Source organism: Cavia porcellus, unplaced genomic scaffold, assembly GCF_034190915.1.
Source record: "Cavia porcellus strain 051 isolate PalLab524CR breed Dunkin Hartley unplaced genomic scaffold, mCavPor4.1 scaffold_2, whole genome shotgun sequence".
In the NCBI taxonomy this organism is placed as follows: Eukaryota; Metazoa; Chordata; class Mammalia; order Rodentia; family Caviidae; genus Cavia; species Cavia porcellus.
The window spans coordinates 27,486,416-27,512,508 of record NW_026947485.1 but is presented as its reverse complement, the minus strand read 5'-3'; the positions used below and the strand labels follow the sequence as shown (position 1 = coordinate 27,512,508).

General features: G+C 39.1%; 1 protein-coding gene across 5 annotated transcripts in view; it reads left to right on the top strand.

Moving 5' to 3' along the window:
* Window positions 1-26,093, top strand: part of Osbpl3 (oxysterol binding protein like 3) — a 165,861-nt gene that overhangs the window by 60,416 nt on the left and 79,352 nt on the right. For 4 of the 5 annotated variants that reach the window (XM_063239582.1, XM_063239571.1, XM_063239578.1 and 1 more), the window contains exons 2-3: window positions 7,702-7,755; window positions 21,145-21,382. In XM_063239582.1, the coding sequence (XP_063095652.1) occupies window positions 21,290-21,382 (93 nt within the window). In that variant the 5' untranslated portion in view covers window positions 7,702-7,755; window positions 21,145-21,289. The remainder of the gene's footprint in view (window positions 1-7,701; window positions 7,756-21,144; window positions 21,383-26,093) is intronic. The other variant, XM_003467913.5, reaches the window with a different exon arrangement.

Genomic DNA, 26,093 nt, shown 5'->3' with positions numbered 1-26,093 from the left:
GCTTTAGGATGACAGGAAGTGGATAGAGCAGGTCCTGTGAAAAACAAGACCACTGACCTCTGCTATGGAATGGACAAGTATTGTGGAAAACTGACCACCGAATACTCTTAAGAAGAATTCTTTCTTCTCTTCCTTTACCCCACAGTAACTTTCTTTCTTGTAAATCATCTGTAGGAGTTATTCAGTTAATTTTCTTTTTTCAAAACAAAGTGAGAGAGTGAGACATGGGAAAAAATGCAGATAGCTGCGTCACTTCCAGTACACCCAGTCTGTGGTGGTGGGTGTCACAAAATGTGGTTTAAGAGCTGTACAGCTGGGGTTCCCAGCATGGGTAGTTTCCATTCAAACCTCTAGATAAAAGAGCCAAATACCACTATTTTTCTTATTTACATTTGTGGGAAGTTTCTGCATTACTTACTTGATAACAGTCCGTATGAGTGATAATATGCAGCTTCCTCACCTTAAATGTTTCTCAGTAGTTGACAGAACCAGAGAAAAAAGGGCTTGAGAATGAAGATGATCCGTGAGGTGCTTGCATAGGAATCTGAGGTTGCTGAGTAAAACAAACAATACAAACGAGAAAAGTAATACTGTTTTATTTTTATTTCAGTGATGCATTGCTAATTTTGAAAAAAATCAATAAAAGAAATAAATCTTGGGGTTTAGCTCAGCAGCGTAAGTGCCTGCCTTGCAAGCACAGAGTCGTGAGTTTGATCACCAATACCAAAAAAAAAAAAAAAAAAAAAAAAAAAGAAATACATCTTTAGAAGAAAAGTAAAATATTACTCAAAAATCACAACTAGGAAAAAAACAATATTAATGTTTACTTCAGACATGACGCTGTACATGTAGAGATAAACAGAGACTGAGTAGATAGATAAACCATGGGCAGAATAATTGTAGGAGACATGAGTTTAAAAAAGATAGTTTTAACAGTTCATTCAATTTGATTTTACTTGAATTGAGCAAAAAGAAGAGAAATTATTAATCATTTGAAAAGTAATGCTTTTATCTTGAGAGAAATGTGTGCTCTCTTAGGTTCTGAAAAGGGATGAAAATCACCAAGAGGTTAGGAATCAGAATGGATTGCACACAGTGACCAACATGATAAACAATGAAATGTTTTCTCCTACCATATATACCTTACTTGAAGATGTGTATTGCTTATTTATTTTGATTAAGATGTATTTTTTTTTAACATTTTCTGTCGCTATAATTTTCCCCTGACTTTTCCCCTACTTAATTAAACCTAATTGATGCACTGTTTAACCACTGGGGACTTTTTTTTTAACCATGGCTTATAATTTTGGTAATTTAACCTTTGTTGGATTTTATGGTCAATAAGTTTTTTTGGAAAGATACTTTGGGTGTTGTGTTCCCTGAATCTGAGAATATTTCATGTTTGGGTTTTGTTGCTGTTGCCCTCATTTTTGAAAGCCAACTTTTCTCTTGCCAAATTGTCTTCTAAAGATGTTGTTTTGATTTATACTCTGCTAACAATTTATGAAAATTGCTGTATGGAATGGGGAACTTTTAAGAATATTTGCCTCAAATAGTGGAATTATATTGAATTGTATGAAACCAGCATACTAGGAATGCCTAACTGGAGTGGGTAAATGGAGATTAGAGACAAGACACAGAGATAATTTTGAAAGAGGGGCCAGTGGGCTTTTGCCTGAGCATTTGGTTCACCTCGCTTTTATTCATTTTAGAAGCAGGAGCAGACAATTAGAGTAGCATAAGATTAATCTGCTTAGTGTTATCTGTAGTATATGACCAGATCTCAGCTCTGTTGACTCTTCCCTGGATCTTGTAACATGCTAGCATGCTGATTCATTTGCTAAAGCAACACAGCTTGGTGTTTTTCTCCTTGGGCTCTCAGAGAAGGTCACTTACGCCTCTCTTCTCATTTGCTGCCCTTCTACATTGGACAGTGACTAAAATGAGTTTGAGTTGGCAAATTAGACATGAGATTGTCAAAAAACTTGAATGTTGGGGAATTAGTTGCTTTCTTAGTGAATTTCTTTGTCAAATTAGCAACTTGACTGTAGACCAAAATGATAATTATTGGGTAGTTTTGTGGGGCTCTCTGGGACTTTATAAATAGCCTGAGGACCTTCATGAAAGACTAGTCACCTCCCTGCCTCCTCACTATGAAAAGATACCTGCCTGGCTGGGAATAGATTTCTGTTGCCGTCTGAAGAGATTAGAAAATGGTAAATATTTTCATCTTCCCAAAAAATTGGCAGCTGATAATTGTTTGAACTGATAGCATTTTTATTGTTATTCTAGAATGTGATTTTTTGCTTTGTTTTGCAGACTGTTAATACTGAGCAGCTGTTATTAGCCATTCTTAAGTGACCCAAGAATGCTACACAATTTTTAGTAACATTCCTAAATGGTTTTCAATTGAAGTTGTGTGAACTGAGGATCTGAGCCTTTCAAGGCAGCTCATCTCTGTATTGACAGTTTAAAGTGCCTTAAGTTTCATTTGAGCTTATTGCTGAAAATCTCTGCTGACCTCATGTAGAAAACCAATAGCGAGCTTTACCCTTCATTTCATTTTACCTAAGCAGTAAAATTAATGGAGAAAAATTGCCTGTCATTCAATATGTTTATTTTTGGTTATAGTACTTGGTAGTAACTCAGCTGTATCCCAGCCTTTGACTTTTGTCAGAAGAGGCAGAGTTAAGAGCACCCCTGGGAGATTTCAGGAAGCATAAATGTTCCCAGGTTCATTTATGTTAATGGAAAAAGGGAGAAAATAAGCAGGTTAGAATGATACAGCCTAAAACTGTGCTATTGAGCATGGTGGCTAGGTAAATGTAAGTGGTTTAAAATCAAATAGAATTTGCACTGGCCCCAGGAGTCTAGAGGCTACAGAACTGTCAGCACCTAAATTCTGTTTGTGGCCCAGGTCTACATGCTGACTTTTCTTTCTATTATCATTCAGGTTTTGCTCGTGCCCTACTCACTTGATCCCCTGTCTTTTTCCCTTATTCCCTCTATTCTCAGTCACTTCTCCTCCACTGACACAACAAAGCCCTGCTTTCTATGTGGCCTTCTTGGCATCCCTTGTGGTTTCTGGGCACTGAAAACCCTCAAGGAATCCTGTGGGGGTTGGAACTAGAGCTTTGCACTGCAGGACTCATTGGACAACTCTCTGGCCAAGGCCCAAGAAGCCGCATGCTCTAATTAAAGAATTGAATGGGACTGAGGCCTTTAATCTAATTTCATGATAAATTTGCTCTTTAGAAATATTTGAATGTATCTATCTAGAACTTGTGCTTTTTGGTTATACATATATTCTTGCTGGAGAGAGAACAGCCCTGAGTTCTCATCGTCGTTGAACCCCCACCCACCTGTGGTTTTAATAAGATGCTATAATTCCGAAGCTTAGTTGCCACTTGGAAATCTGCTCCCAGACGTAGTTTGAGGTAATGCTGAATGATAAGAAATGTTGAGGTCTGGTCAAAAGGTATATTTAGAGGGTTATTAAGGGGTTTGCATGTCATTTCATCTTTGTGTCTAGTGTTAGATTTCTGATGCCGCATTTGTGGTTTACCATTGTCAGCTACAAACTGACCTCAGTCAGCTAATGGTCCATGCACTGCACTGTGTCTGCTTCATCTGTGGTGTTTGAAGAGGAGTCTGGGTCTCTCGCCCCAGGAATCCTCTTCTGAGTCTGACCCACATAGCAAGGATGGGAAGCTCTGGGGAAGGAGAATGTGGCCCGAGGGTCAGGAGAAGTGAGTTGTCCTATGGATTTAAGTATCAGACTTTTTTGTTCTCATACTTCCCACCTTCCCAGCCTGGAGGTCTGCTAGGAATTCCTGTCTAAGGTTTCAGCTATGTAATGCTGTTTAATGAACTTTAGTGAAACTTTGACAAAGTTGAATAAAGGTAGAGATGAATCTTCAAATAAAAATTTTATTTGGTAGTAATATAAGAATTAGGATGCAGCTAAGGACACATGAAGAAACCAGGTTGCCTCTGGTCTGACCCAAGAACAAAGGAAAAGATGGGGGTTTTATTATGACAGAGAAATTTGTGCAAATTGTTTTGAAAGAAAGCTCATTGGCATTTAAAGTGCTTGAAGGAGTGGGCAGGGTGTGAGTGATGAACTTCAATAGTTTTAGCTAAGTTAGTCTGAAGTTATAGTTGATAGTGTCATGAAAAAATATATTTAAGAAATATAAGGCAACCCATTGGATTAGATAGGCCTACCATAGTGAGCTGAGTGGTTTTTCCAGTGGCCTCTTCATTTTGACAAGAGTGAGTATGATAAGAATATTTTCATTTGTATGCTCACTTTCTACAACTTGGTAGATTAAGATAGTAACATTTTATTTAGCTTTTAGATCTGCAATTGGAGGACAGGACTCTTTAAGAAGAGGCAGTTTATCCTCTATTCAGTGTCACCTGGGGGGGATGAGAAGGCTGGGGGCCTAGAATGATGAAAGATTTGCCTCTTTGCCTATCCAGGGGATAATACTGACTCCCAGTGGGGGACATCTTGATTCTCTTCTGAATGGGCCTCTCTGTGTGTTCCTTCTATATTGGCTAGCTTGGGCTTCCTCACACCATGGTGGCTAAGTTGAAGACAAGCATCCTGAGATGAGAGAGCACTCAGTAAGTGTTGTATGGCCATTTTTAACACAGGCTTGGTTATCATATGGTATCAGCTTTTCTGTAATCACAAAGTTACCCATATTTAAGGGAAGAGAACATAAAGCCATTCTATCTGCATAGATATGTTGATGTCACTTTGTTAGAAGAGCTTGTGGGATGAGATATAATCGGTGTGGTCAAATTTAAAAAGTACATTTTCCATGCCCAGTAAAGATGAATCAGAAGTAACATCTGCCCACTCTACCCATTAAAAAGCTGTGAGACTTGGACACTGGGAGTATTTCATTTCCTGTCACTTACTGCTCTGTCCTGGGCTGCCCTGCTATTAGTATGAGGGTGCTGCCTTTGTGTGGCACTTGGAGTCCTTTAATAAAAGGTGCTATCTGTGTACAAAATGGTGCAAAACAATGTCTTAATTTACTAAACTCCTTAGCTCAGCTGATGACTGTAGAGAATGTACAACATATGGAAATGCAAAGTGAACTTCAGGGTCCTGGTTGCCAAATTTTATTTCTAAAATTAATTTGCTAGATCCTAACTAGAATTTTAATACTTGGTTGACTCCCAAAATTTTGACTGAGATTTTATTTGTAATAGATTTTCTTATTTGTAATTTCTATTACTTATTACTCTTTTTTAACATCAACATTAGATGTAAACCTCTTAGAAATTAGGATCCATCTTTATAAATTTTTTTAATTTGATAAATGAGTAGTTTAGAGTATTTTCCTACTCCTGAGACAATTTATAATAAAAATCTTTCTCTAGCAAGTTGTTGGGAGAGCAGAGCAAGACACAGGTCATCACTTTGATAAATAACCTTGCACTTACCAAGTCATGTGCTAATTATAGGAAAATTTTTAAAAGACAAGAAAGAATAGTTTAGTATTCAAGTTACGTTTAACTTATTTACTCTAGAAGATAAAATAGTCATTGCAGTATTAGCATTAGTAACAGGCACTTTTAAATCTTTCATGTCCTTTTAACTCCAGTGTACCAAAATCCACCTCAGTTTTTAAAAACTTACTGTCTTTGCCCTTCCTTACAGTTTTTTCCAGCTTGTACATTTAAATGGTTTTATGTTTACTTCCTGGAGCTATCCTTCTAGGAGTAAAGCTTCCTGTCTCTCTTTCTCTCTCCACTTACATTTACTAAATTAGTGATTCTTTATAAGACATTACTGTTGTTGCCCTTATAGTTCTAATTATTTACCCCCCTTCCCCCAACAGATCCCCTGACCTTAGTTTTACAGAGCTTATATTCTAGGTTCAGGGTGACTGTTATGTAGGTGACAACAAACTTGAAGTGTGTAAATCTGATATGTCAACTACCAGGGTATTTAGTTTCTTGTTATTTGAGAGTGTTTAATTAACATGCTTTTGGAGCATTGTTCGTTGTTAGCTGAATTTTTACACTCCTGAAGAGATGCTAGATAGACTTTTCTAGGAGATGGAGAAGTTTTAAAGAATTCACTTTCACATTTCCTACTGAATCAATTAATAGTCTTTTTAGATAAGTAATGAAATTCTGGGTGTGTGGTTGCCAATTGTTAAAACTCTACCCTGCTTCTGCTTCCGCAAGCAGTTGTGAGTTAAGGGAGAGTAACACCACCCACTGATAAAATTCAAACCACCAGATGTTATTTTAAGTTCTTGGGTGGTGCTATCTCTTCTTACCCTTTAAACTGCTAAGTCACATCCTGCTTTGCATTTTAATTTGGTGTAAATTAGATGCAGCAGGTCTGACATTAGATACCCAAGTGAAATTAAACACTAAAATGAAAGAAGGCTGTTCTGTAGGGTAAATCTGACCTTTCTGGATGCAGGATCATGTGTGGACCATTGCTTGACCTTGCTGTTCCTCTGGTTCACCCAGGAGCTGCCATAGCCCTGGATTCCCAGGTGGCCCGAGGATTTGGGGTGAAGTGGGGTTGGGCTTTGGGATTTCAAAGAAGCTCCGCAGGATTAACAAGTACCCTTTCTACCTGGCTTCCAAACTCTGCCCCGCACATTCCTCTTTCTGCCTAGCAGGTCACACCCCATCTTTAGGCTCTTGAAGGCTGCCTCTTCACCCTTGTGATCACAACTGCAGCCCCTCCCTTGTGACTGCCCACCACTCCTAGGAAAAGGCACACCCCGGCTGAAATCTAACTTGTTTCACTTACGCACATTTTATCTTCTTGGTCAGAGTAGTTTCCTCCTTCAAATAAACCTCTGCCGCTTAGTTTCCCCCACTGAGGAGTAAGCACAGCAGGGATGTAGGAGGTATTGTAGAGAGCCAAATTGGATTAATTTTTTTTCAGTGTAGCTGCTCTCCTTCAGTGTTGTCTTTCATGATGGCTTCCTGAATCAAGCTCCATTGTCTGTGTGTTTCATCTAACACGTGGAGAAACAGGTAAAAGTCGCTGTGCTGCAGGAGAAAGAGAACATCCTGTTTCTGATTTTTCTATTCAGGAGTGGAGGAAATACCGTTACACTCATGAACTCATCCCCTCCAGTGAGAACATTCAATCATCCTGATCTGTCCCAACCACATGGGTGATACATGTGGTTTGAAAGGGGCTGTCCTGCTGGCTTTGGAGAAAGAAGATTTGAAGAGTGGATATTCATTTTTAGTCCTATTTGAAGGGGTTGGAGATATAGCTCAGTGGCATAAACACCTGCCTAGCAAGTGCAAAGTCCTGAGTTCAATTCCCAGTACCAAAAGTAAAATAAAATAAGAGAGAAACATTATTACTGAGAGGGATTTGTGCTTCTGGCCCAGGAACCTACTCAGGAAAGGAATGGTTGACAACTTTATGTTGAGGGGCATAGAGATGACCCATGAGACTTAATTTTAAGGCATGCTACCTTCTTGGGGCCTACATTATTTGTAATGAAACTTTGAGATTAACTGGCTTTAAAAAAATTAAATTTCTTTCATGTAGCTGTCCAGATATGGTTATTTCTCTGTGCTGGCATGGTAATAATCTGTCTTCAACTAGTAGTTTTCATTTCTGGGTCCATTGCCGCCTTCTCCCAGCCCAAGGAATGAGAAAAGGATAGGAAACACATGTTTTTCTCTTTTCAGGATTATGACCTGGAAGAAGCTTAACTTCTACTCATCTCCCATTGGCAGCACTTGGTAAGAAAATGCCGGCCAAACTGCAGAGAAGGTGGAAATGTACCTCTTACTAGACAGCCATGAGACCATCTGAAGCTTAAGAGTTTATTGTTAGAGAAGGGAGAATGGATCTTGATGACAAAAAGCCAAGACATGAATGAAAACTTATCAAAATGTCAGATCTACTAAGTAGATCTACTCCATTCACTGATATAGATAAAATATACTAAATGTCAAAAGAAACTTGCATGAATTCATGGTAGAAACTGAAGGATTTGTGGAGGACAGTAGAGTATGAGCTGGGAGAGGACGTTTAGCACAGATAGGCTGACAAGCAGTGTTAGATTTGCAGGACAGACTGTTGTCCCCTTTTGAGGATAAGTGTGTTTTGCAAGAGATTTGCTAATCTGATCAAGAGAGTTGCACCAAAATTTGGTGAGAAGGAAAAAAAATCACAACTTGATCCGATGGAGAACACTAGGCATAGCAAAGACAAGACTAGTAAGAGAGGAGGAAAACTTTAATAAGTGATAACAACAGTACCTGGCAGGAGGATCACAAGTTTAAGCCCCAACGTTAGCAATTTAACAAGGCCCTATCTCAAAAATAAATAAATAAATAAAATGGGCTGGGAATATAGCTCAGTGCAAAGGACCCAGATTTAATCATGAGTGCTAAGAAACAAAGAAATGAGTGAACACCTGAGAAGCAGGTTGTTTACAATATCTGTAGCTGTGTGCCACTGCACAACCTCTGGGGACTAAGCAAAGTAAATTTGAAACATTAAAACTTGGATGTTCATAGGATCATTGGATTTGTCTCACAAAGTTAGAATGGTTGGTTGTCATGACCAGAATGTAACTCTGGAAGACAGTGTTTTGCTTTAAAGCAGTCTAAAGTTTTCGGGAATCATCTGTAATCCTAAAGTGATTCCAGTGAACTGGGAAGGAGGAAGGCTTCTATGGAAATAAATGTGCTCACCTGGAGAACTTTGTCCTGGATTAACAATTCTTACAACCAATATTTGTAAGTTACCTTTCTACAGAATGAAATGATAAGTAAAATGCAGTCCCTAAGTGAACTGTAGACTCAGTGTCTAGCAGTTAGGATACAAAGAGTGACTCAAAATACAGGAAACATGACTAATACTTTCAGATAGAGCCAAAGCAAAGCAGAAGTCCAAAAGAGAAACAAACCATTTGGGACGGGGGAAGGGGTGAGAAAGGTTTCCTGAAGAAGACTGAGGAAATTTCCGCAGAAGGGAGAGGTAATGTGGGTTAGGAAGGAAGGTGCTCAGAGAAAAAGGACTGTCTAGGACACAGGCAAGAACCACAGTGGTGGGAGAGCACGGGTTACAGGGTGTGCATATGTGAAGTTTGGGAGATGCAGCTTGAGTGACACCAGCTGACTGTAAGTGAGTGATGTCTGCCAAGCGCTGCACTGTATTTTACATGCGTTATTCTAGAAAACATCACAGAACCCTGTGAAGTTAGCCCTTTGGTCTATGCCTACTTTCAACTGAGTAACAATTCAAGAGTTTAGTAATATAGAGTAAATAGCAGAAGACCTGAGTCTGAAATAAGTTCAGTATAATTATAGACTGAAGGTTTTAATATTCCATGCAACTTTCATTTTTCCTGTAATCACTGAGAATTTGTAAGAGGGGAGAGAGCCCTAAAAATGAATTGGACGAGAGAATTTGAGGTGGGTGGAAGTGATGAGAGGAAATGTAGAGTAAGCTCCGAGGCTTAATGGTTGTCTAAAGTGGATAATGGTTTTGAGAATAAAAAATACATAAAACAAATCAGAGGCAATGAAATGAGTGCCCATGAGAGTACAATCTGCAGTATTTAGGGATCTAGCAGAAGGAATGTGGTTGGTTGGTTAAGAACTGTGGTATAAGAGAGTCCAAGAAGTCAACAGCAGATCTCAGCATGAAGGGATGACCACCTTGCCCTTACAGGCTTAGAGCCCCAGTGTAGGCCCCCCCAGCAGGCTGTGCACTGGAGAAGGGTAAAGAACAGAATGGTAGAGAGCTGCCTTTCTGAAGCCATAGGCATGAGTAAGATCTCCAAGAGCTAAATCTTACAGAAAGAAGTGAATGGAGGACAGAACTTTAGTAACTGCCCGTGTAACTGGGAAAGAAAAAGAAGAGCCAGTAAGCAGCACTTCAAAGTTAAAAGAATGTTTTCTTTGTTGTTGTTATTATTCATAGTGACACAATAGCAAAAGCAATCTAAGTATCTGTAGACAGATGAAGGCATAATGACTGTCCCATGTGGTCTGCACATTCAAAGGAATGTTGTTCGGTCTTTAAGCAAAAGAAAATCTTGCAATAGGCCTTAACATGGATGACCCTGGAGAACTGTGTTAAGTGAAATCATCTAGTCACAGAAGGATAAATAATACATGATTTCCCTTATAAAAATATCGAAAATAATCACACACATAGAAGCAGAGAGTATAATGGTGGTTGTCAAGGGCTGGGTGTCAGAGAGAATGGACTGTTAACGGATACAGCGTTTTGGTTTTGTAAGATGAGTAAGTGGCCGAGAACTGCTCTAACTAAATGTAAGGACTATACTATACACTGAAATATGTCAATTTCATATATGTTAACTGTTCTGATGACAATAAAATTAAAAGTATTTATATTTATATTAGTTCCTCTTAAATATATATTTTTAAAAGTATATAATATTTATTTTAAACCATATACATATTTAATACATAAATATAAATATACTGTATTTAAGGGAACCTTGAACAGTACACTGCCAGGCTCATAATCAAGGAGACACCCAAGAAAATTGAAGAAATATGCTAGAATAATGTCGGTAGAGCTAACTTCAGGAAAGAGGCTTGCAAACAATGGTTAAAAGCTAAAAAACAGATTCACAAACCTGCATCCTGGCCCAAGGCACAAATAAAAGATAAGCTCCTGGGTGAACTTTCACAAACCATCAGTAGTCAAAAGAATTATTTCATCTAACTTGTTTTCAACTGTTTTTTAAAGGAAAGCTTTTAACTGGAGAGTATCTACTAAATCAAGAGAAGAAGGTCATGAAGCCCATGATAGTGAAGGGAGCAAAGATACGGCCCCCAGCTGAGATAGGGACTCTCCTGCTAATTCATCCAAACACACTACGAGGGACCAAACTGCCACATTTCCCTGGGACCTTTAAATGCTAGATAGAAGTAACTGAGGTGGCGATGACAAACCTGAAAGTGGGTGGACGCTACAAAGATTACTAGAAAAGAAATTACTGAAAACTCTAGACCAGTTATTCCCCACCCTTGCTGTACTGCAGGTATCTACAGAGGAGCTCTTTCAGGATCCTACTGCCCATGTTCCACCCTCACGGTTAGGATTGCCATAAAGTAAGCTTTGGAGGACATTCTGACCAGCATGATGGTTCTGCTCTACGCTGAGGAGTTCTTTCCATCTACTGCAGAATTCTTGAGTACATTATTGCTAAATAGGTAAACAGTTTATGTATAGGAAAGGAAATTGGGTTAATTTAAGAATATGTAAAATTATACTAGTTTCCTTTTGTGGTCTAGGTTAGTGGATCACAAGAATACCGCAGATGCAGTATATCTTATTTGAGGTTTGGGGGAGAGCTATTGTCCAGCCTATGAACTTGTCTCAGATAGGTCCAGGAAGAAACAATTTCCCAAAACACAGAGTTGGTTGATTATTTCTTTCTTTTTATTTTAAAGAGGATAAAACCAAGCAAAATAAAACAAAATAAAACCCATGAAAATAAACCAGTGTAAGTGACATAGGGCTTCAAAACAATAGGAAATCAACAACAGTTACAATAATGCCTCTTGTTGTCTTCAAAATAGCTGCAGACATCTTCAGATATAGTAAAATTAAAACAGAACAGAATAGAACCAATAAAAACAAAACAGTGAATGCAATAAAGGACTTCAAAACAAGATAAGAGTAAATCCAGAATGGATACTATAATTTATCTTGTTATCTTTGAAATAGCTGCTCATGCCATTGGATATAATAAAATCAAACAAAACAAAACAGAATAAAGCCCAGGCCAACAGAACAATGAAAATGATACAGGACTTCAAAACAAGACAATAGGGAATTAACAATTTCTACCACCTTCAGAAGGAGATCCCCCATAGATGCTGTACAGTGTATTGTTATCCTTTGAATAGATGCTCAGAGTACCAGCTTTAGACCTGCAAAGTTAGTAAACATTAAAAACTACAAGCATTAAATTGTATTTTATCTCAATAGTTTGTCTGGATCAGCCAGTCATTTATGGTGGGGTGTCTAGAGAAGGGGGTTGGTTCTTCTTGTTACCCAACCTGCGCGCCAGAAAGGGCTGGCATCTGGCTGTCCCCTCCAGCAGCCCATGCATGGCGCTGATTTGCAGGGAGGGCTTGCTTCTTGGTGACTACCTGTTCTCTTTCCCCACAGTCTGTGAATGGCACTGACTCATAGGAAAAGACTGGCATCTCGCTCTTCCCCCAGTGGCCTGTGCATGGTGCTAATTTGCAGGGAGGGCTTACTTTGTGGTGACTTCTTGTTCGTTTTCCCTGCAGTCTGCAAATGGCACAGGCTCATGGGAAAAGGCTAAGGTCTGGCTCTACCCACAGCAGTCCATGCGTGGTGCCAGTTCACAGGGAGGACTTGCTTCTTGGTGACTTCTTGTTCTCTTTCCCTGAAGTGCACAAATGATGCTGACTCATGGGAAAAGGCTGGCATCTGGTTATTTCTTTCTTTAAAATAATTTCTTTCATCATAGGCTAAGGACACAAATCTAGAGGCCAGTGTAGGAAATGTAGTTTTTAAAGATCAGATTAGTGTACTTCTACACTAATCATTGGATGATCTACCTTGAGTAGCTATACGTATTACCTTACTTTTTAAGACCATTTAATAATGACTTCTATCCCTGGTTCTGCATGAGAATCACCTGTGGAGGTATAGGAATAACAAAGCCTGGCTCCCTTGTAGATTCCAACATAATACATAGATTCAGGATAGTGCTTAGTTATCAGTGTTTTTAAAAGTTCCTTATGTAATGTAATATGTAGAGTTCCAATCCACTGCTTAGTTAAATCTGGACTATACAAAGCTCAAAGTTATGATTTATATTTGGCAAGTTCCTGGAAGGTATATGCTTAATGGAGCATCAAGGATAGATCATATGTGTTGACTCTTATGACCAGATGCTCTTAGAAAGTTAATGTCCTAGTTAGGATAAGGTAATTCCTGGATTGACACCCATCCACAATGCCAGAATGGATCTTAGAAGACAGGACCTGCTTCACTAATTCTGACTTTTAGTTTTCTGGAGAGCTGTTTGAGAAAACTTGCCATGATGATTAAGTGTGGGAGGGAGCATGGCAGCAAATGTATCTGACATTTTCCATACCCCACATAAGTAGAAGCTAGAAAGAATCTGCCTCAGAAATGAGTCAGGGTATCTTCCAGTCCCCTGACAAATATGTACCAGAGGTGTCAAGATTCTCTACTGTGGGTAAAATGCTAGCCTGTAAAGTGGTAGTTAGACCTGTGCATTGAAATTCCTTAGAGAACTTGTTGAAAATAGGCTCTGGGCACCTTCTTGTGTTCCTGGTTCTTAGTCTGGGGTGAATTCTGAAACTTTGCCTTTTAACAAGAGCTGCTGCTGCTGGTTTGAGGACTACTCTTTTGAAAAACACTCGTCTAGGATAATGAAAGACGATTTTGACTTCCTGCCATCTGCCATATTGCAGATACAACTAGAATGATTGGTTCAGGATAAAAAGGGTTGAAAATACTGGCTATATTAGAGTTTCTCAAACTTTAACATGCATGTGTTAAACATATAAGCCTACCTCTGGATATTCTGATCCAAGTCATCTAAAGTAGAGAAAAATCTGCATTTTAACTAGAGGTCTAGAAGACTTTGGAGTAGCTGTAGCTGGACAGTTTGAGACTGATCATGGCTGTACAGTATGGGAACTTAAAAGGGGTTGTAGATTAATAGGTGTGCAGAATTGGTAATTAAGGAATACTGTCTTGGTTACTTACTTTTCTCTTGTTGAGACAAATACCTGATGCCCAAAGTGAAGCAAGGGAAGATTTATTTCTTACAGATTTGGGGTTTCAGTCCATCCTCAGCTTGATCCATGGCAGGCTGGCATGGTGGGGCAGCCATTCATGGCCACTGCAAACAGCACGAGCAAATGGAGCAAAAGAAAGACATGCCTTCTTCCCGCCCTTACACTGATACAGAGTATGTCAGCTCTGCCTCTGGGTGGATGCAGCACTCACATCACTAATCCTGCAACTAGACAACAAACCAATCACAAATGCTACATTCAGCTGAGTCCATGATTATATTAATGTTGGGCTGTGGAGAAGCCTTCAGTGCCCGTGATGCTCTTGTCCAAGCATGTCATGTATGACTGGAGAGCAAACCATTTCCAAGTATGACTACTTGAGCAAAGATAGGGTTACTTGTCTGTGCATCCTAGAGCTGTTGCAACTAACGAAAAGTCAGCTGATGAACATTGCTTCTGCTATGGCTTGAAGTTCACACAAAGAAGCCACATGCCGTGGCACCCCTATAATATTAGCATTCTTGCGGTGGTTGAGGCAGGAGGATCACAGCCTAGCCATCTTAGTGTCTCAAAAAAAAACAATAGAAAAAGGGCTGGAAATGTAGCTCATGGTGGAGGCCCTGGGCTCATCCTCAGTACAAAAAAAAAAAAACAAAAAAACAACACACACACACACACACACACACAATTTCATAATAATAAAAATATGTCAGGACCAAAATATGCTCTCACCCCTAAAACGTCAAATATTGGAACTCAGTCAAGAACAAAAACAAAAACAAAACAATACCAAAAAAAAAAACCTCCCCAAAACAAAGGTGTTCTATTGAGAAGAAAAGCTAGTTGCTCAGCAGTCCCTGTGACCTGATAGTCTTAGTGAGCTGTGAGGACACTGAAAGTCAGAGACATGAGGGCCTTCCATGGACATGGTGTTAACAGTCGTGTGTGTGCCAGGAGAGGGAGGCATTGTGGTGCCTCAGTACTTGCACTAATTGTTTCTGCGAGGCCCAGCAGTATCAAAAACTACAAGTGCCAAACTTGTTCTGATGGGTCAGTCAGTAAGTAAATCAAGAGGCACTGACATTGACATGTTTGGCTCATACTCTGAGTACTAAACAAGTAGTGAAAACAAAAGTTTCACATCAGAATGTGTTGAATACCAAATTACCTGAGTTTCAAAGTTGACTCTAATTGGCATCTTCCCTTCTACCTGCTGGATAACACTGCATCTTGTCTTTAAATCTGGGTAGTGTTACCAGCTGTCTGGTGATGAGAATTGCACATGAGGGTTCCTGTCACATGAGAAATGACTGATAAAAATAGTCCTCTCTGGTCTGGAGAATGAAATACTTGCTGTGTGGGAAGTGGGAATGGTAAGGGTTATAGTGAAAAAATTGTTGATCTTGTCCTCCATAGTACCAGAGGACAAATCTCAGGCATGGAAATGATAGACAAATTTAAATTCTAATAATGAGAAACTGTTTGGGGTTGATTTTTTTTTTTTAAACAAGTGAAATGAAATGCTGTGTTTCTGTCCTAGGATGTGGTCAAACTGATAGTCTGGTGGTGGTAGAGAAGAAATGTTTCCTTTGTTTAAGAAATGGGGCTAGAATTCCCTCTTGGGTCTCCTGATTCTATAGAATGATTGCTGTTTTTGTACTCTTTGTTCTGTTTGCTCAGTGGTGGCAAATAAGTATTTTACACGTAAACTAGCATTGTGTTACCATCAAACATGGTCTCCTGGAAACTGCCACATTTCACACTTGCATCCACATGTATATCTGTTGCTGGGTGAGCTCTGAGCAAACAATATGATATTCCCTGAAGAAGTGGCATCTGGAAGGCTAGAAAGGAGCAGGGGGTAAAAGTTTGCACTCTGTGGGCACCTGCCAGACAAGTAAGCACTTGAATCATTAGTCTGTTGAGTCTGAGAAGAGATTGTAGTGCAGAGTCTTGTTGGGAGTTGTTTGCTGTTGAGATATGGGAGTGTAGATTTGCTCAGACCCTTTGCCTCAGTGTTCATGCCCCAAGCACAGTCAAATATTTGCTCCCTGACCAGACCATTGTTAAGGGGATTGGCCAGAGCTTCACCCGGGGTGCTGGACCATTTATCAGTATCTCAGATTATAGTGATTAGAACTGGTTTCCAGAAACTGTTGGTCTTGAATCTCTGGTCTGGGACTCCTAGAGCCAAGTAACCGCAGGCCTATTTCTGACTATTAATACGTATTTTTAAAAATCAGGGTGCTTTGGGAGCCATTTCTAAAAAAGGATTAGAATAATTCCTTTTATCAGAGATGAGAAATGAGTACCCTGTTAAAATTTCTGGCATTAATCTAGGATGCAATTTATTTATCTGTTTTATTGGGAAGTTTCAAATTTGCTGGAACTATATGCCTTGCGATCTTCATGAGAGTTATTTCTAGCTGCAGGAGCAAATCTGTTTCTCAAGTTCAACCCACCTGAGTATATGCATGCAGACCCTTAGGCTAACAGATTAATAAGAAGTTATGTTAAATGTAACTGTTTTCAACCTACTGTTTAACAGTAAATTGTTATTTTGCACAGTCAGTGGTGTTGAATTATATGACTTTTATCCTGCATTTGTCTTTTTCCAAACTAAGCATGTTGCTTTAATGATTTAAGAATAATTCGTTCACACTTGTGCTCCAGATTCAGGGAAATGTTAATATGTTGTAAGACACAAGTGTTTTAAAATTCTGTGGTGTCTCTATTTGTTTTTGATTGGGGGAGGAGTATAGGTTCTTATCTTGTGTTGCATATCCCAGGAAAAAGGGACGTAGTATTTAGATCTGTTGAGTGTCCATTCTATTCAAGCTGGACCCTTTCTACTCATTTTCTGATTTAACTCACAATTCTCTGAGAGGTGGATATTATTATTTCCCACTTTTGTACATAAAAGCCGAAAGACTATAGTTTATTTGTCAAGGTCCAATATTTGTTGTTTTTCCCAAATGGTAATCTTTTCTAAATGACATTTGTTTTAAAAGTAAGGTATAAATCAACCTTGGCAAGACAAGTTACCAATTCTTCACCATTTTTGGTAGAAATTCATTCTCTTTTCACCTGTGGAAGCGTAACTTATCACCATTTGACTTTTAACCACAACACTGGTTTTCACCCAGGGCCTGGCCCATCAGCTTCTTAGAGGGGCGTGCAGTGGTGAGAGAGGAACCTGATCATCTCAGAGGGCCCAGAAGGACAGTTTCCAGTTGGCCTAAGTGCATCTGCTTTTCACACCTCCTTGATTTGATGGCCTCCATGATTTAGGGAAAAGGAAGTTAGGAGTTTTTCTCCTCAAACTGATGCACACATTAAACACTTTTTGTACGCAGGAAACAAAAAAGCAGCTCTAGAACCCGTTTGATGCCTTCAGCACATTGGCAAGGATGCAGTGCTCCACTCTGTTCAGGGATCAGCCCCCAGCCCCAGGACCCTTCTGGGAAGGCTGCAGAATGTTCTGTTTCTTGATCTGGGTGGAGATTATGTACTTGTAAATGTAAATTCCTATATGTGCTCTTAAGATATGTTAATTTTACTGTATGGAAGTTATGCTTCATTAAAAATTAGGTGGAAATAAATTATCATCCTTAAGCTGTTTGCAATCTGATCAGGAAGCTATTATACTTTTTCCTAGCCAATGAGTTTTTCGAATTAGATGTCTTCCACTGGAGGCTCACTGGATGGGGTGAAAGTACTCAGAGTGCTTCACAGATATCCGCCTCATTCTCTCCTGGAGCCCTGAGTCAGCAGCCTGGGCTCCTGGCTATACTTTCTCCTTAGAGAATTCCTCATTGATGTAGGTCAGCACATGAAGACAGCTACATTCTACCTAGAATAGAATATATCCCTGCACTGAGATTTCTTGGGGGTTCCTGCCAATTCCTTCCCTCTGGTATCCAGCCCATCCCTGCAGAGTCCTCCAGGGTGGACATAATAGCTGCCTCTGTTCAAGTGACCAGCCTGACACCTTGGGTCGCTTAGTCTTGGGATACTGCTGCCTTCATTTGTTATTCTACTCCATCTAAGCATATCCTTTTCCCAGAACTTAGCTTCTTTGGCCCAGTAAGCCACCCTTGGTCATTTTAGCTAAATTTCTGCTGAGACTAGCATGAAAGTGGGTTTTAGAAGATGAAGTAGATGTATTTCCCTGGGCAGTAACCCCAGACTTTGCTGTGGAAGTGGATATGGGAAGAGCTTTGGATTCTTGTTACCCCTGAAGAGGGAGGCAGGCAGGAATGGGGTGCTGGCAGGAGCCTTAACCATAATTGCCAGCTTCAATGAGAATTATACTTGGCCTGCTAACAGTCTTGGCCCAAGTGTTTGTCTCCTTCAAAGCGAGATTGGCAAGATGGAGAGCTAAAGACAGCCCTTTTTAGCAGTTGCCTTAAGACAAGGTTATGACATTCTGTTTTGGCACAGTTTCAGAATTCCCATGGCTCATTTTATTGCCCTAACTTTTCTTCTTTCTTCACATTTCACACTGTTTCATACCTTAGCCCTAAAAAACTAACTAACTGACTAAATAACGCATACATAAGCAGTTCTTTGTATTTATAATCCATTGTGGATATGTTGCCATAGCAATGCATACCATACACACACAGGCACACACAATGCACATAAACATACACACACACACACACACACACACACACACACACACACACACTTAGTCTTTTCCGGTTCCCAACAGGTTAGTTGTTTTTCCCTTTCTCAAACAGCAGCATCTGACATGGTTATTAAACAAACTAGTAGTATATCTTTCCAGCTTCTTTTGGCAGTTTGTAACTACATCAATTTACTCCTAATTTAGCAACAGTTAATCATGTCATAGCAAGAAGAGGCTAACGTTGATTGCTTTTGGCCTTATTTATTATAGGCATCACCCTATTATAAAAGAGTGTGTCCTGAGTTCGATTCCCCATACACTCCCCCACAAAAAAAGGTTGTGTGTGTGTGTGTGTGTTGTGGCTTAGATGGTAGTAACATTGCAGTGGACTCGGGGTACCTTAATTTATTTTCTAAAATATAGACATTTTCCTTCATTGGTTTGATTTTAGTTTAAAGAGCTAAATACCAGTGAAAACATGAGATTTGACTATGTAATAATTAACTAAAAGTTTGATATCCTAACTTGCCAGTTTCCAGACAGTTATTTAGCATTCTTCAATTGAAATTAGACTGTGAATATCGGTAACCAGATGGACTAGATGTAATTTTTCCTATTGTGGTTAACATGGATGAGGACATGGTAGAATTTACTTGAAATGAAATTCTTGACTTCCTGAAGCCCAAACAGCATATTCATTACCCTTAACCCAGGAGTGTGGATAAAGGTTTATGAATCCAGGGCTTCTCCTCCCTGGACACTGGAAAGCTCTCCGTCAAGACCATACTCCCAAAGAGCTGCAGAGGTGCTGGGAAGCAGCCCAGCTAGCTAGCATTAGGGGTATCCCTGTCTCTGCCCTGATCCATCCATGTGTTTCCCCACCCCCTTTGCCATTTCGGAGATTTGTATTGTGGCCAGAAAGGTACGGGTGTTATCTTTGTAGTTACCTCCAGACTTTCTAGTTGAGCTCCCTAGCTCTCCAGTATGAATCCACAGCTGCTATCTTCATACCTGGATACTGGGTGCGGGCCAGTTTTCAATACCATGGTCAAAGGGCTTGGAGAGTGCCCTGATTGCCAGCTGTGTGATTGGGAAGGTGACCTAACTTCTGAGATGCTTAATTTTTTCTCCCATAAAATACTCTGTCATATTGTTGATTAAAGGAAACAGCATTTTCTTGGCGGTAAATAGGTATGTACTTAATAAATTATTGTTTTAATCATTAATGTGCAAATATGTGAAATACTGTTTCCCTTCACAGTTTTTGTTATGTTGTCTTATAGGGTTTTTTAAGAAGATGTTTCCAAAAACCTTTAGGAGAACAAATTCCCAAAAACAGAAAGAGGTTTTTAAAAAATTATAGTATATTGCCTATAATATTAAATACACTTTTTTAAGCATTTTCAAGTGACTGAATGTACAGTTCAGTGACATTTGGTACTTCTACAGTGCTGGGCAAGAATAGCCAGTATCTTGTTTCAGGATATTTTCATCAACCTGAAAGGAAACCACGCGGCCTTTAAGCAGTTAAACCCCTTTCCTCCCTCTCCCTTCAATCCCTGGCAACCACTAATTGGCCAATTGTCTCTATGGATTTGTTGACTCTGTGATCTATATACATAGAAACTTATAAAACAACTTGTGGTCTTTTATGTCTGACTTCTTTGCTTAGGGTGCTGTTTTCAGGGTTTACACAAGTTACAGTGTGTATCAATACTTCATCCCTTTTAATATCTGAGTAATGTTCCATTATATGACTTTCTAAGATTCAGTCTCTTCATTCATCAATTAATGTACATTTTGATTATTTCCACTTTTGAACATTGCTGGATTCTATCTTTGTTTTTTCTTTTCTTTTCTTTTCTTTCTTTTTTTTTTTTTTTGGTACTAGGAATCAAACTCAGGACCTTATATTTGCCAGGCAAGGGCTTTCCCTGGCTATCTTTACATTTTTGAGAAACTGCTAAACTATTCATACTTGTACCATTGTTATTATTTTTTTAAATTAAAGGGCTCACAATACAGTTCAGGCTGGCCTAGAACTCACAACGATCCTCCTGCCTCAGCCTCTCCAGTGCTGGGATTACAGGTGTGTGCCACCATGTCGAGCCCCATTGTTGGTTCTTACTATCAATGTCTGAGGGCTTCAACATCTCCATACTCTTCACAACATTAGTTATTGTCTTTTTTTTTTTTTTTTTGGTCTTTTTTGAGACAGGGTCTCACTATGCAGTTCAGGCTGGCCTTGAACTCACTTTGTAGCCCAGGCTGGCCTTGGACTCATAACAGTCCTCCTGCCTCAGCCTCCCAAGTGCTGTGATTATAGGCATGTGCCACTGCCCAACTATTGTCTTTATTTTTTGTTGTCAGTATTGTTTTTCTTTTAGCTATCATAGGGAATGTAACATGGTATCTCATTATGGCTTTGGATTTTTTGTGGTACTGATTTTGTATGTGTATCGATTTAAATTTCCATATTAATGTTCTTAAACCATTACATTGCAAGGCTACATGAAAAACCACCTATACAAAATTTCCAGTAGGAGGAAGTTGTAAAGTATTTTTTCCTTCACAGCATCTACCACAGCTTAGCACAGGGGCCCTATAATCGGTAGTATGGATAAACAACTTGCAGATGATTTGTGCCTAGGGTTGATGTTTGATACCTCTCTCTAATTCTTTTTCTTTTGGTTTAGGGATTTCCTTTGGGTAATTCAAAATGCTTTTAAATATATTGGATAAGAACTGAATTACCAGCCTCTGTGGGACTCCGTATTCTCTGCTCTACGATCTTCGGATGGCATTCTGACTGCATCAAGGCCAAGTGACCAGTTGTTCAGGATGAGTGATGAGAAGAACCTGGGTGTGTCCCAAAAATTGGTCTCACCTTCCAGGAGCACAAGTAGCTGTTCTTCCAAGCAGGGAAGTCGACAGGTAAAGTTCAACTCATGCAAATTGGACAATACAAATTGAAATTACCACGAAGTTTGTAGGTTAAAATGTGCACATTTGCTTGGGAAGGCCTTCTTCTCTATTGAGGAGTATTTGCTTTCATCTTAACTATGTGAGGAGAATCAGTTATACATAATTTTTAATGATTTAGCTTGCATGCCTACCAGCTATGATGAACTGTATTTAGTACTACTTTTATTTATTTTCTTTTCTTTTTTTACTTTTACAACTACCCTCCAATGTAGGTATTAATATTCCCATTTTTCCCCATAAGGAAACTAACTCAGATAAACCAGGTTACTTGCCCAAGGACACACTGCTAATTAGTAGCAGATGAGAAACCAAAACTCTGTCTCGCTCTAGGACCCACACTTTATACCCTGTTAATGAAAATGAACAAGAGTCACTTTTCCAGTAATTTTAATATGCACTGCCCCATGCACACTTCCTTCCCTTTACTAAACCTTTAATGACAATTTGCAACCACAGAGTAACTTTAAGTTTCCTCCGCTTCATTTCTGTAATGGATTGAAGGAATTTAGTCAATAGAAAGAAATGGTCAAAAGAAATTAAGCAGGAGGAAGATAAACAGTGAAAACAAGACTTGAGTAATTAACTTCTAAATAACTGTCAGGTAATTATATGTTGCATCTTGATTTCCTTTCTAATAAATCTCTGTTGGCAAAGTTTGTTGGTTTTCAATCAATGGCAGTGAATGCACATTGATCATTATTTTTCTTCTCACTTCAGAGAAGGCTACCAAAAAGTCAGATTTATAATCCGAGTGGCCTCTGAGGTTTTCAGTACCTGCTGGCTGGGTTGGCATTGCCTTTGCCCCATGGGAAGTTGTGGCGTTGGTTCCAGATTTGTAAGCAGCAGCTGAGCAACCTCCCACATATTTATGTGGTTTGGCATGGAGCTCTCCATTTGAACATTGTCTGGGTCAGAGAACTGACTATCCTAGAATCTGTGATTCTAGAACTTGCCATGGGCCTGACATCTGGAGAGCCCTCTAGGGTCTCCTTGGAGGGGTTAAGAAGGAGCATTTTGTCTCCATTTGCTTGCAGTTTAAATAAAATGACTGCAATTAGTCATTGGCTAATACATCATGGTTCCCTGGAATTCTATTTTCATAAAGATAACTGCTTTCCTGCTTTGCCAGCTTTCCACTGGGGTTTTTTTCTCCTTAAGCCAAAATTCTAGTAGGGATTTGAGTGGAATGTGTGGTTTTCCTCTCTGCCCCCACTCCCTTGTTTTGTTCCCAGTAGCAGCTATTGTTACTTGTTCCTTTGAAGAAGGAAAAAACTTGATTCATTGAAATTCCAAGTGCTGATAACATTTGGGAGGAGTTGGATCAGCTCAATGAAATCCTCAGGTTCAATCCTACAGAAACTTTTTTTCAGAGTTTTGCTTTCAACTGATTTGGTTTAATGGGATTTTTTTCTTTTCTTTTCTTTTTTTTTTTTTTTTTTTTTTGGTTATAGCATAAAGGCAAGAAGAATGTACTTAACGCTTTAATTTTCTTCAGACTTTGAATATTGAGTCACTCAATCACTTCATCATCACATGGTCATCTTTTATATTTAGGATGTCTCACTTTCATATGCACATAATGTTGTTTATAAAAGTAAATACATGTGTTTCCTTGGTAACAGAGGTACAAAATGTAATCCATTTATTTCTCTGTTAGCATGATTTTAGTCAGACTGCTCATGTTTAATTTTCAGTTCCTTAGTCTATCTGCTGTTATATCCTTTCTCGATAAAAGTGTTTAAGTTGGGAACAGTAGTACATTACTGTTATCCCAGCATTCTGGGAGTTAAGGCAGAAGGATGCAAGTTCAAGCCCAGCCCGGTCAACTTAGCTTCTTATTATAACACCCTGTCTCAAAAAAGGACTGGGATTGTAGGTCAGTACAAAAGCCCAGGTTTAATATCTGGTACTGTGCAAAACAAAAAGTGCTCTCACCAAGCACCAAGCTAGAGCATCCCCATCTGTGTTGTTTACCTTGATGGTCCATGTCCACTCTGCCTTTGCAAACTGTCCCAAGTCAAATTCCAGTCAGTCTTTCCACAGACTGTGATGGGGCAGGAGACTTGGCCTGTCACTGTTTGCCTCTTGGGAGACACAGCTGTACTTGGTAACTATCAGTTGCTGATGACATGGCATTTTCACCACATCATTGGAAAGTATGAGTTAAACATTTAGAACTTAAAAATATCCAAGGTAAGAAATTTAATTTGAGGAATCTTAAACTGTAACTGAGATAATCTGTGCAATCACCTCCTTGTTTTGAAAACCCCAGTTTAGCATAATTTTAGGGTTGTTCTGTTTTTTCTTTTCTCCTCAAGAGAATTCCTGTGATGCTCACTTTATTGGCCATTGTCTGAGGTGCTAGTTTTTCTTCTGTACTTTAGAATTAGAATTATAATTAGAGACTCATCTTGCTGTGGTTTCGGGGATTCTTTCTTTGCGTCATTCTGATTCCTTTAGTGAGTTACTGTTGGCTACGTCCTTCTCTAGGGACCATTATTCAGAGTCAAGTCGTATGTTTGCAGCTAGGAGTTTCTCTTCAGTGATGGTGATAGAGTATCTAAGGTCTGCTACCAGGCCAGCAGGCAGTACAACCCATGTCCAGTTGAAAGACTGCAGCTGCCTCTTCTTTCTTCCCTGGGTAAGCACATTTTAAAAGTCCCCTTTTCATCACGGTGTGCAGGTGTCTCTCTGCATGTTCTCTTTTCAACTGTGAGCCTGACTCAGGTCCCAGCCTTTTTCTGAGGTCACTGATAGCCAACAGAAGTAGGTTAGTGAATACCTCTACTGAAGTGTATTTTGCATTTCTACTCTACATTTTGTTTCTGATCAGTGGAGGTATTTCAGCTTTTTTTCCTTACCATAGACTTTTAAAATCAACTCTATTGAGGTATAATTGACAAATAAAAATTGTGTATATTTATAGTATATACTGTTTTGATTTATGTATACATTGTGTGATAGCAACCCCAATCAACCTAATTAATATATGTGTCACCTCATACAATTATACTTGAGTATATATGGCAAAAAACATTTGAGATCTATTCTGGTAGAAGTTGTCTAGTACAGTTGTCCCTTGGTATTAACTGAGGTATTGGTTCTAGGATCCCCATATATACCAAATCTGAGGGTACTCAAGTTCCTTGTATAAAATGGCATAATATTTGCATATAGCAAATATACATTCTCTTGTGTATTTAAAATCATCTCTAGAATTACTCACAGTACTTAAAATAATGTCAATGAGTATAAATACAACACAGTATGTTGTTTAGAGAGTAAGGCCATGTACCTGTTCCCTGAAAGGAGTATAAACATTGTGTACTACAAATGTACACTATACCATGTTGGTTGAAAGACTACATCTTTTTAAGGTTTTTTTTTTTTTCATGCTTTATTTCTCCTCCAGTGCAGCCAGGTGAGGGCCTCATATTTTAGCCACCCTGGCATTCTATTAAAATTCCTTGAATTGCATTTGCTCTTGTCTTTGTTCCTAGAACTGGACTTCCATGTAAACACTCCAGACCTGCTCTGTGTAGCTATTCCCCTTAAGCATATGTCTCTGTTAAAAGAGCTTGCTTTTTGGAGGAAAAAATAAGACCTAAATGAATAGTAAGCCTAGGCTAGCACATGGTAGACAGTGAGTGTGGGTTAAGTGAATGAATGAATAAGCATGCAGTTTCTAGGTAGAAAGATTACTATTCATGAAGCTCTGTAGATAGATGAAGTGGGTTAAGAGATATCTAAGCAGGAGGGAGAATTGCTATTTAAAAACCTTTACAATATGAATAATTGCAATTTCCTTTTAAATTTTTCCCACTGCCTTCTTACATTTCCTTCCTAGAATTTTCAAAGTAACATTTCAAGCCAGATTAGGCTAAATAAAGATGACTGAATACAGTTTATCTTTGCTGAAAGTGTGTTATAGCCCTGAGTTTTATTTCTTCAGCCAGTATATATTGAGAATCTATGACTAAAAGGCCATGAGAGGGGAAGTGTGAGGCTACAGAGCACCAGGTAGCTGAACAGACCATTACAAGTAAGAACTCAACTCTGATTGCAAAGACTTTGGGTTTTAAAGAGGGCACAGCCTCCGTTATTTTATGTGTTAGTATTTGGCAGGAAAGTCAGAAATCAGAAAGTGAGTCCTGCCAAAATAATTGACTGGTGCTTCACTCTCCATTGCAGGGAATTTGAATAGAGAGGTCTATTGCTCAGTGAGTCTCCATACAATTGTGTAGTTAGCTCCTGTCACTGTGCTGTCCCTGGGCTAATCTGAGGTGGCATTTGTGCTCCCCTGTGGTCATGTGATCAGAGGCTATTAGATTATACTGCACTCCAGAGAACACAGCTAGGCTGAGCTCAGGGCTAGAATCATAGGGCAGGTGAGTTGAAGAGGGGAGAAGTTGCCAAATTTTGCAAATTGAATCAAAGCTACAATGTTTAAGTGTTTATATATTCAGCTGAGCCTTGAAAATGTGTAGTCCCGGTAATTGCTTTTAATTTGTCATATCTTTTAGAGATACTGAAAGTTTACCAGCTGTCTTTTGTATGTAGGGCCTAAATATTCACAAGACCACCTAAGGAGGAACAACCTTGAGACAGTCTCAATTATCACATTTTTTTATAGTGGTGACTTAATTTGTTTTCTATAATA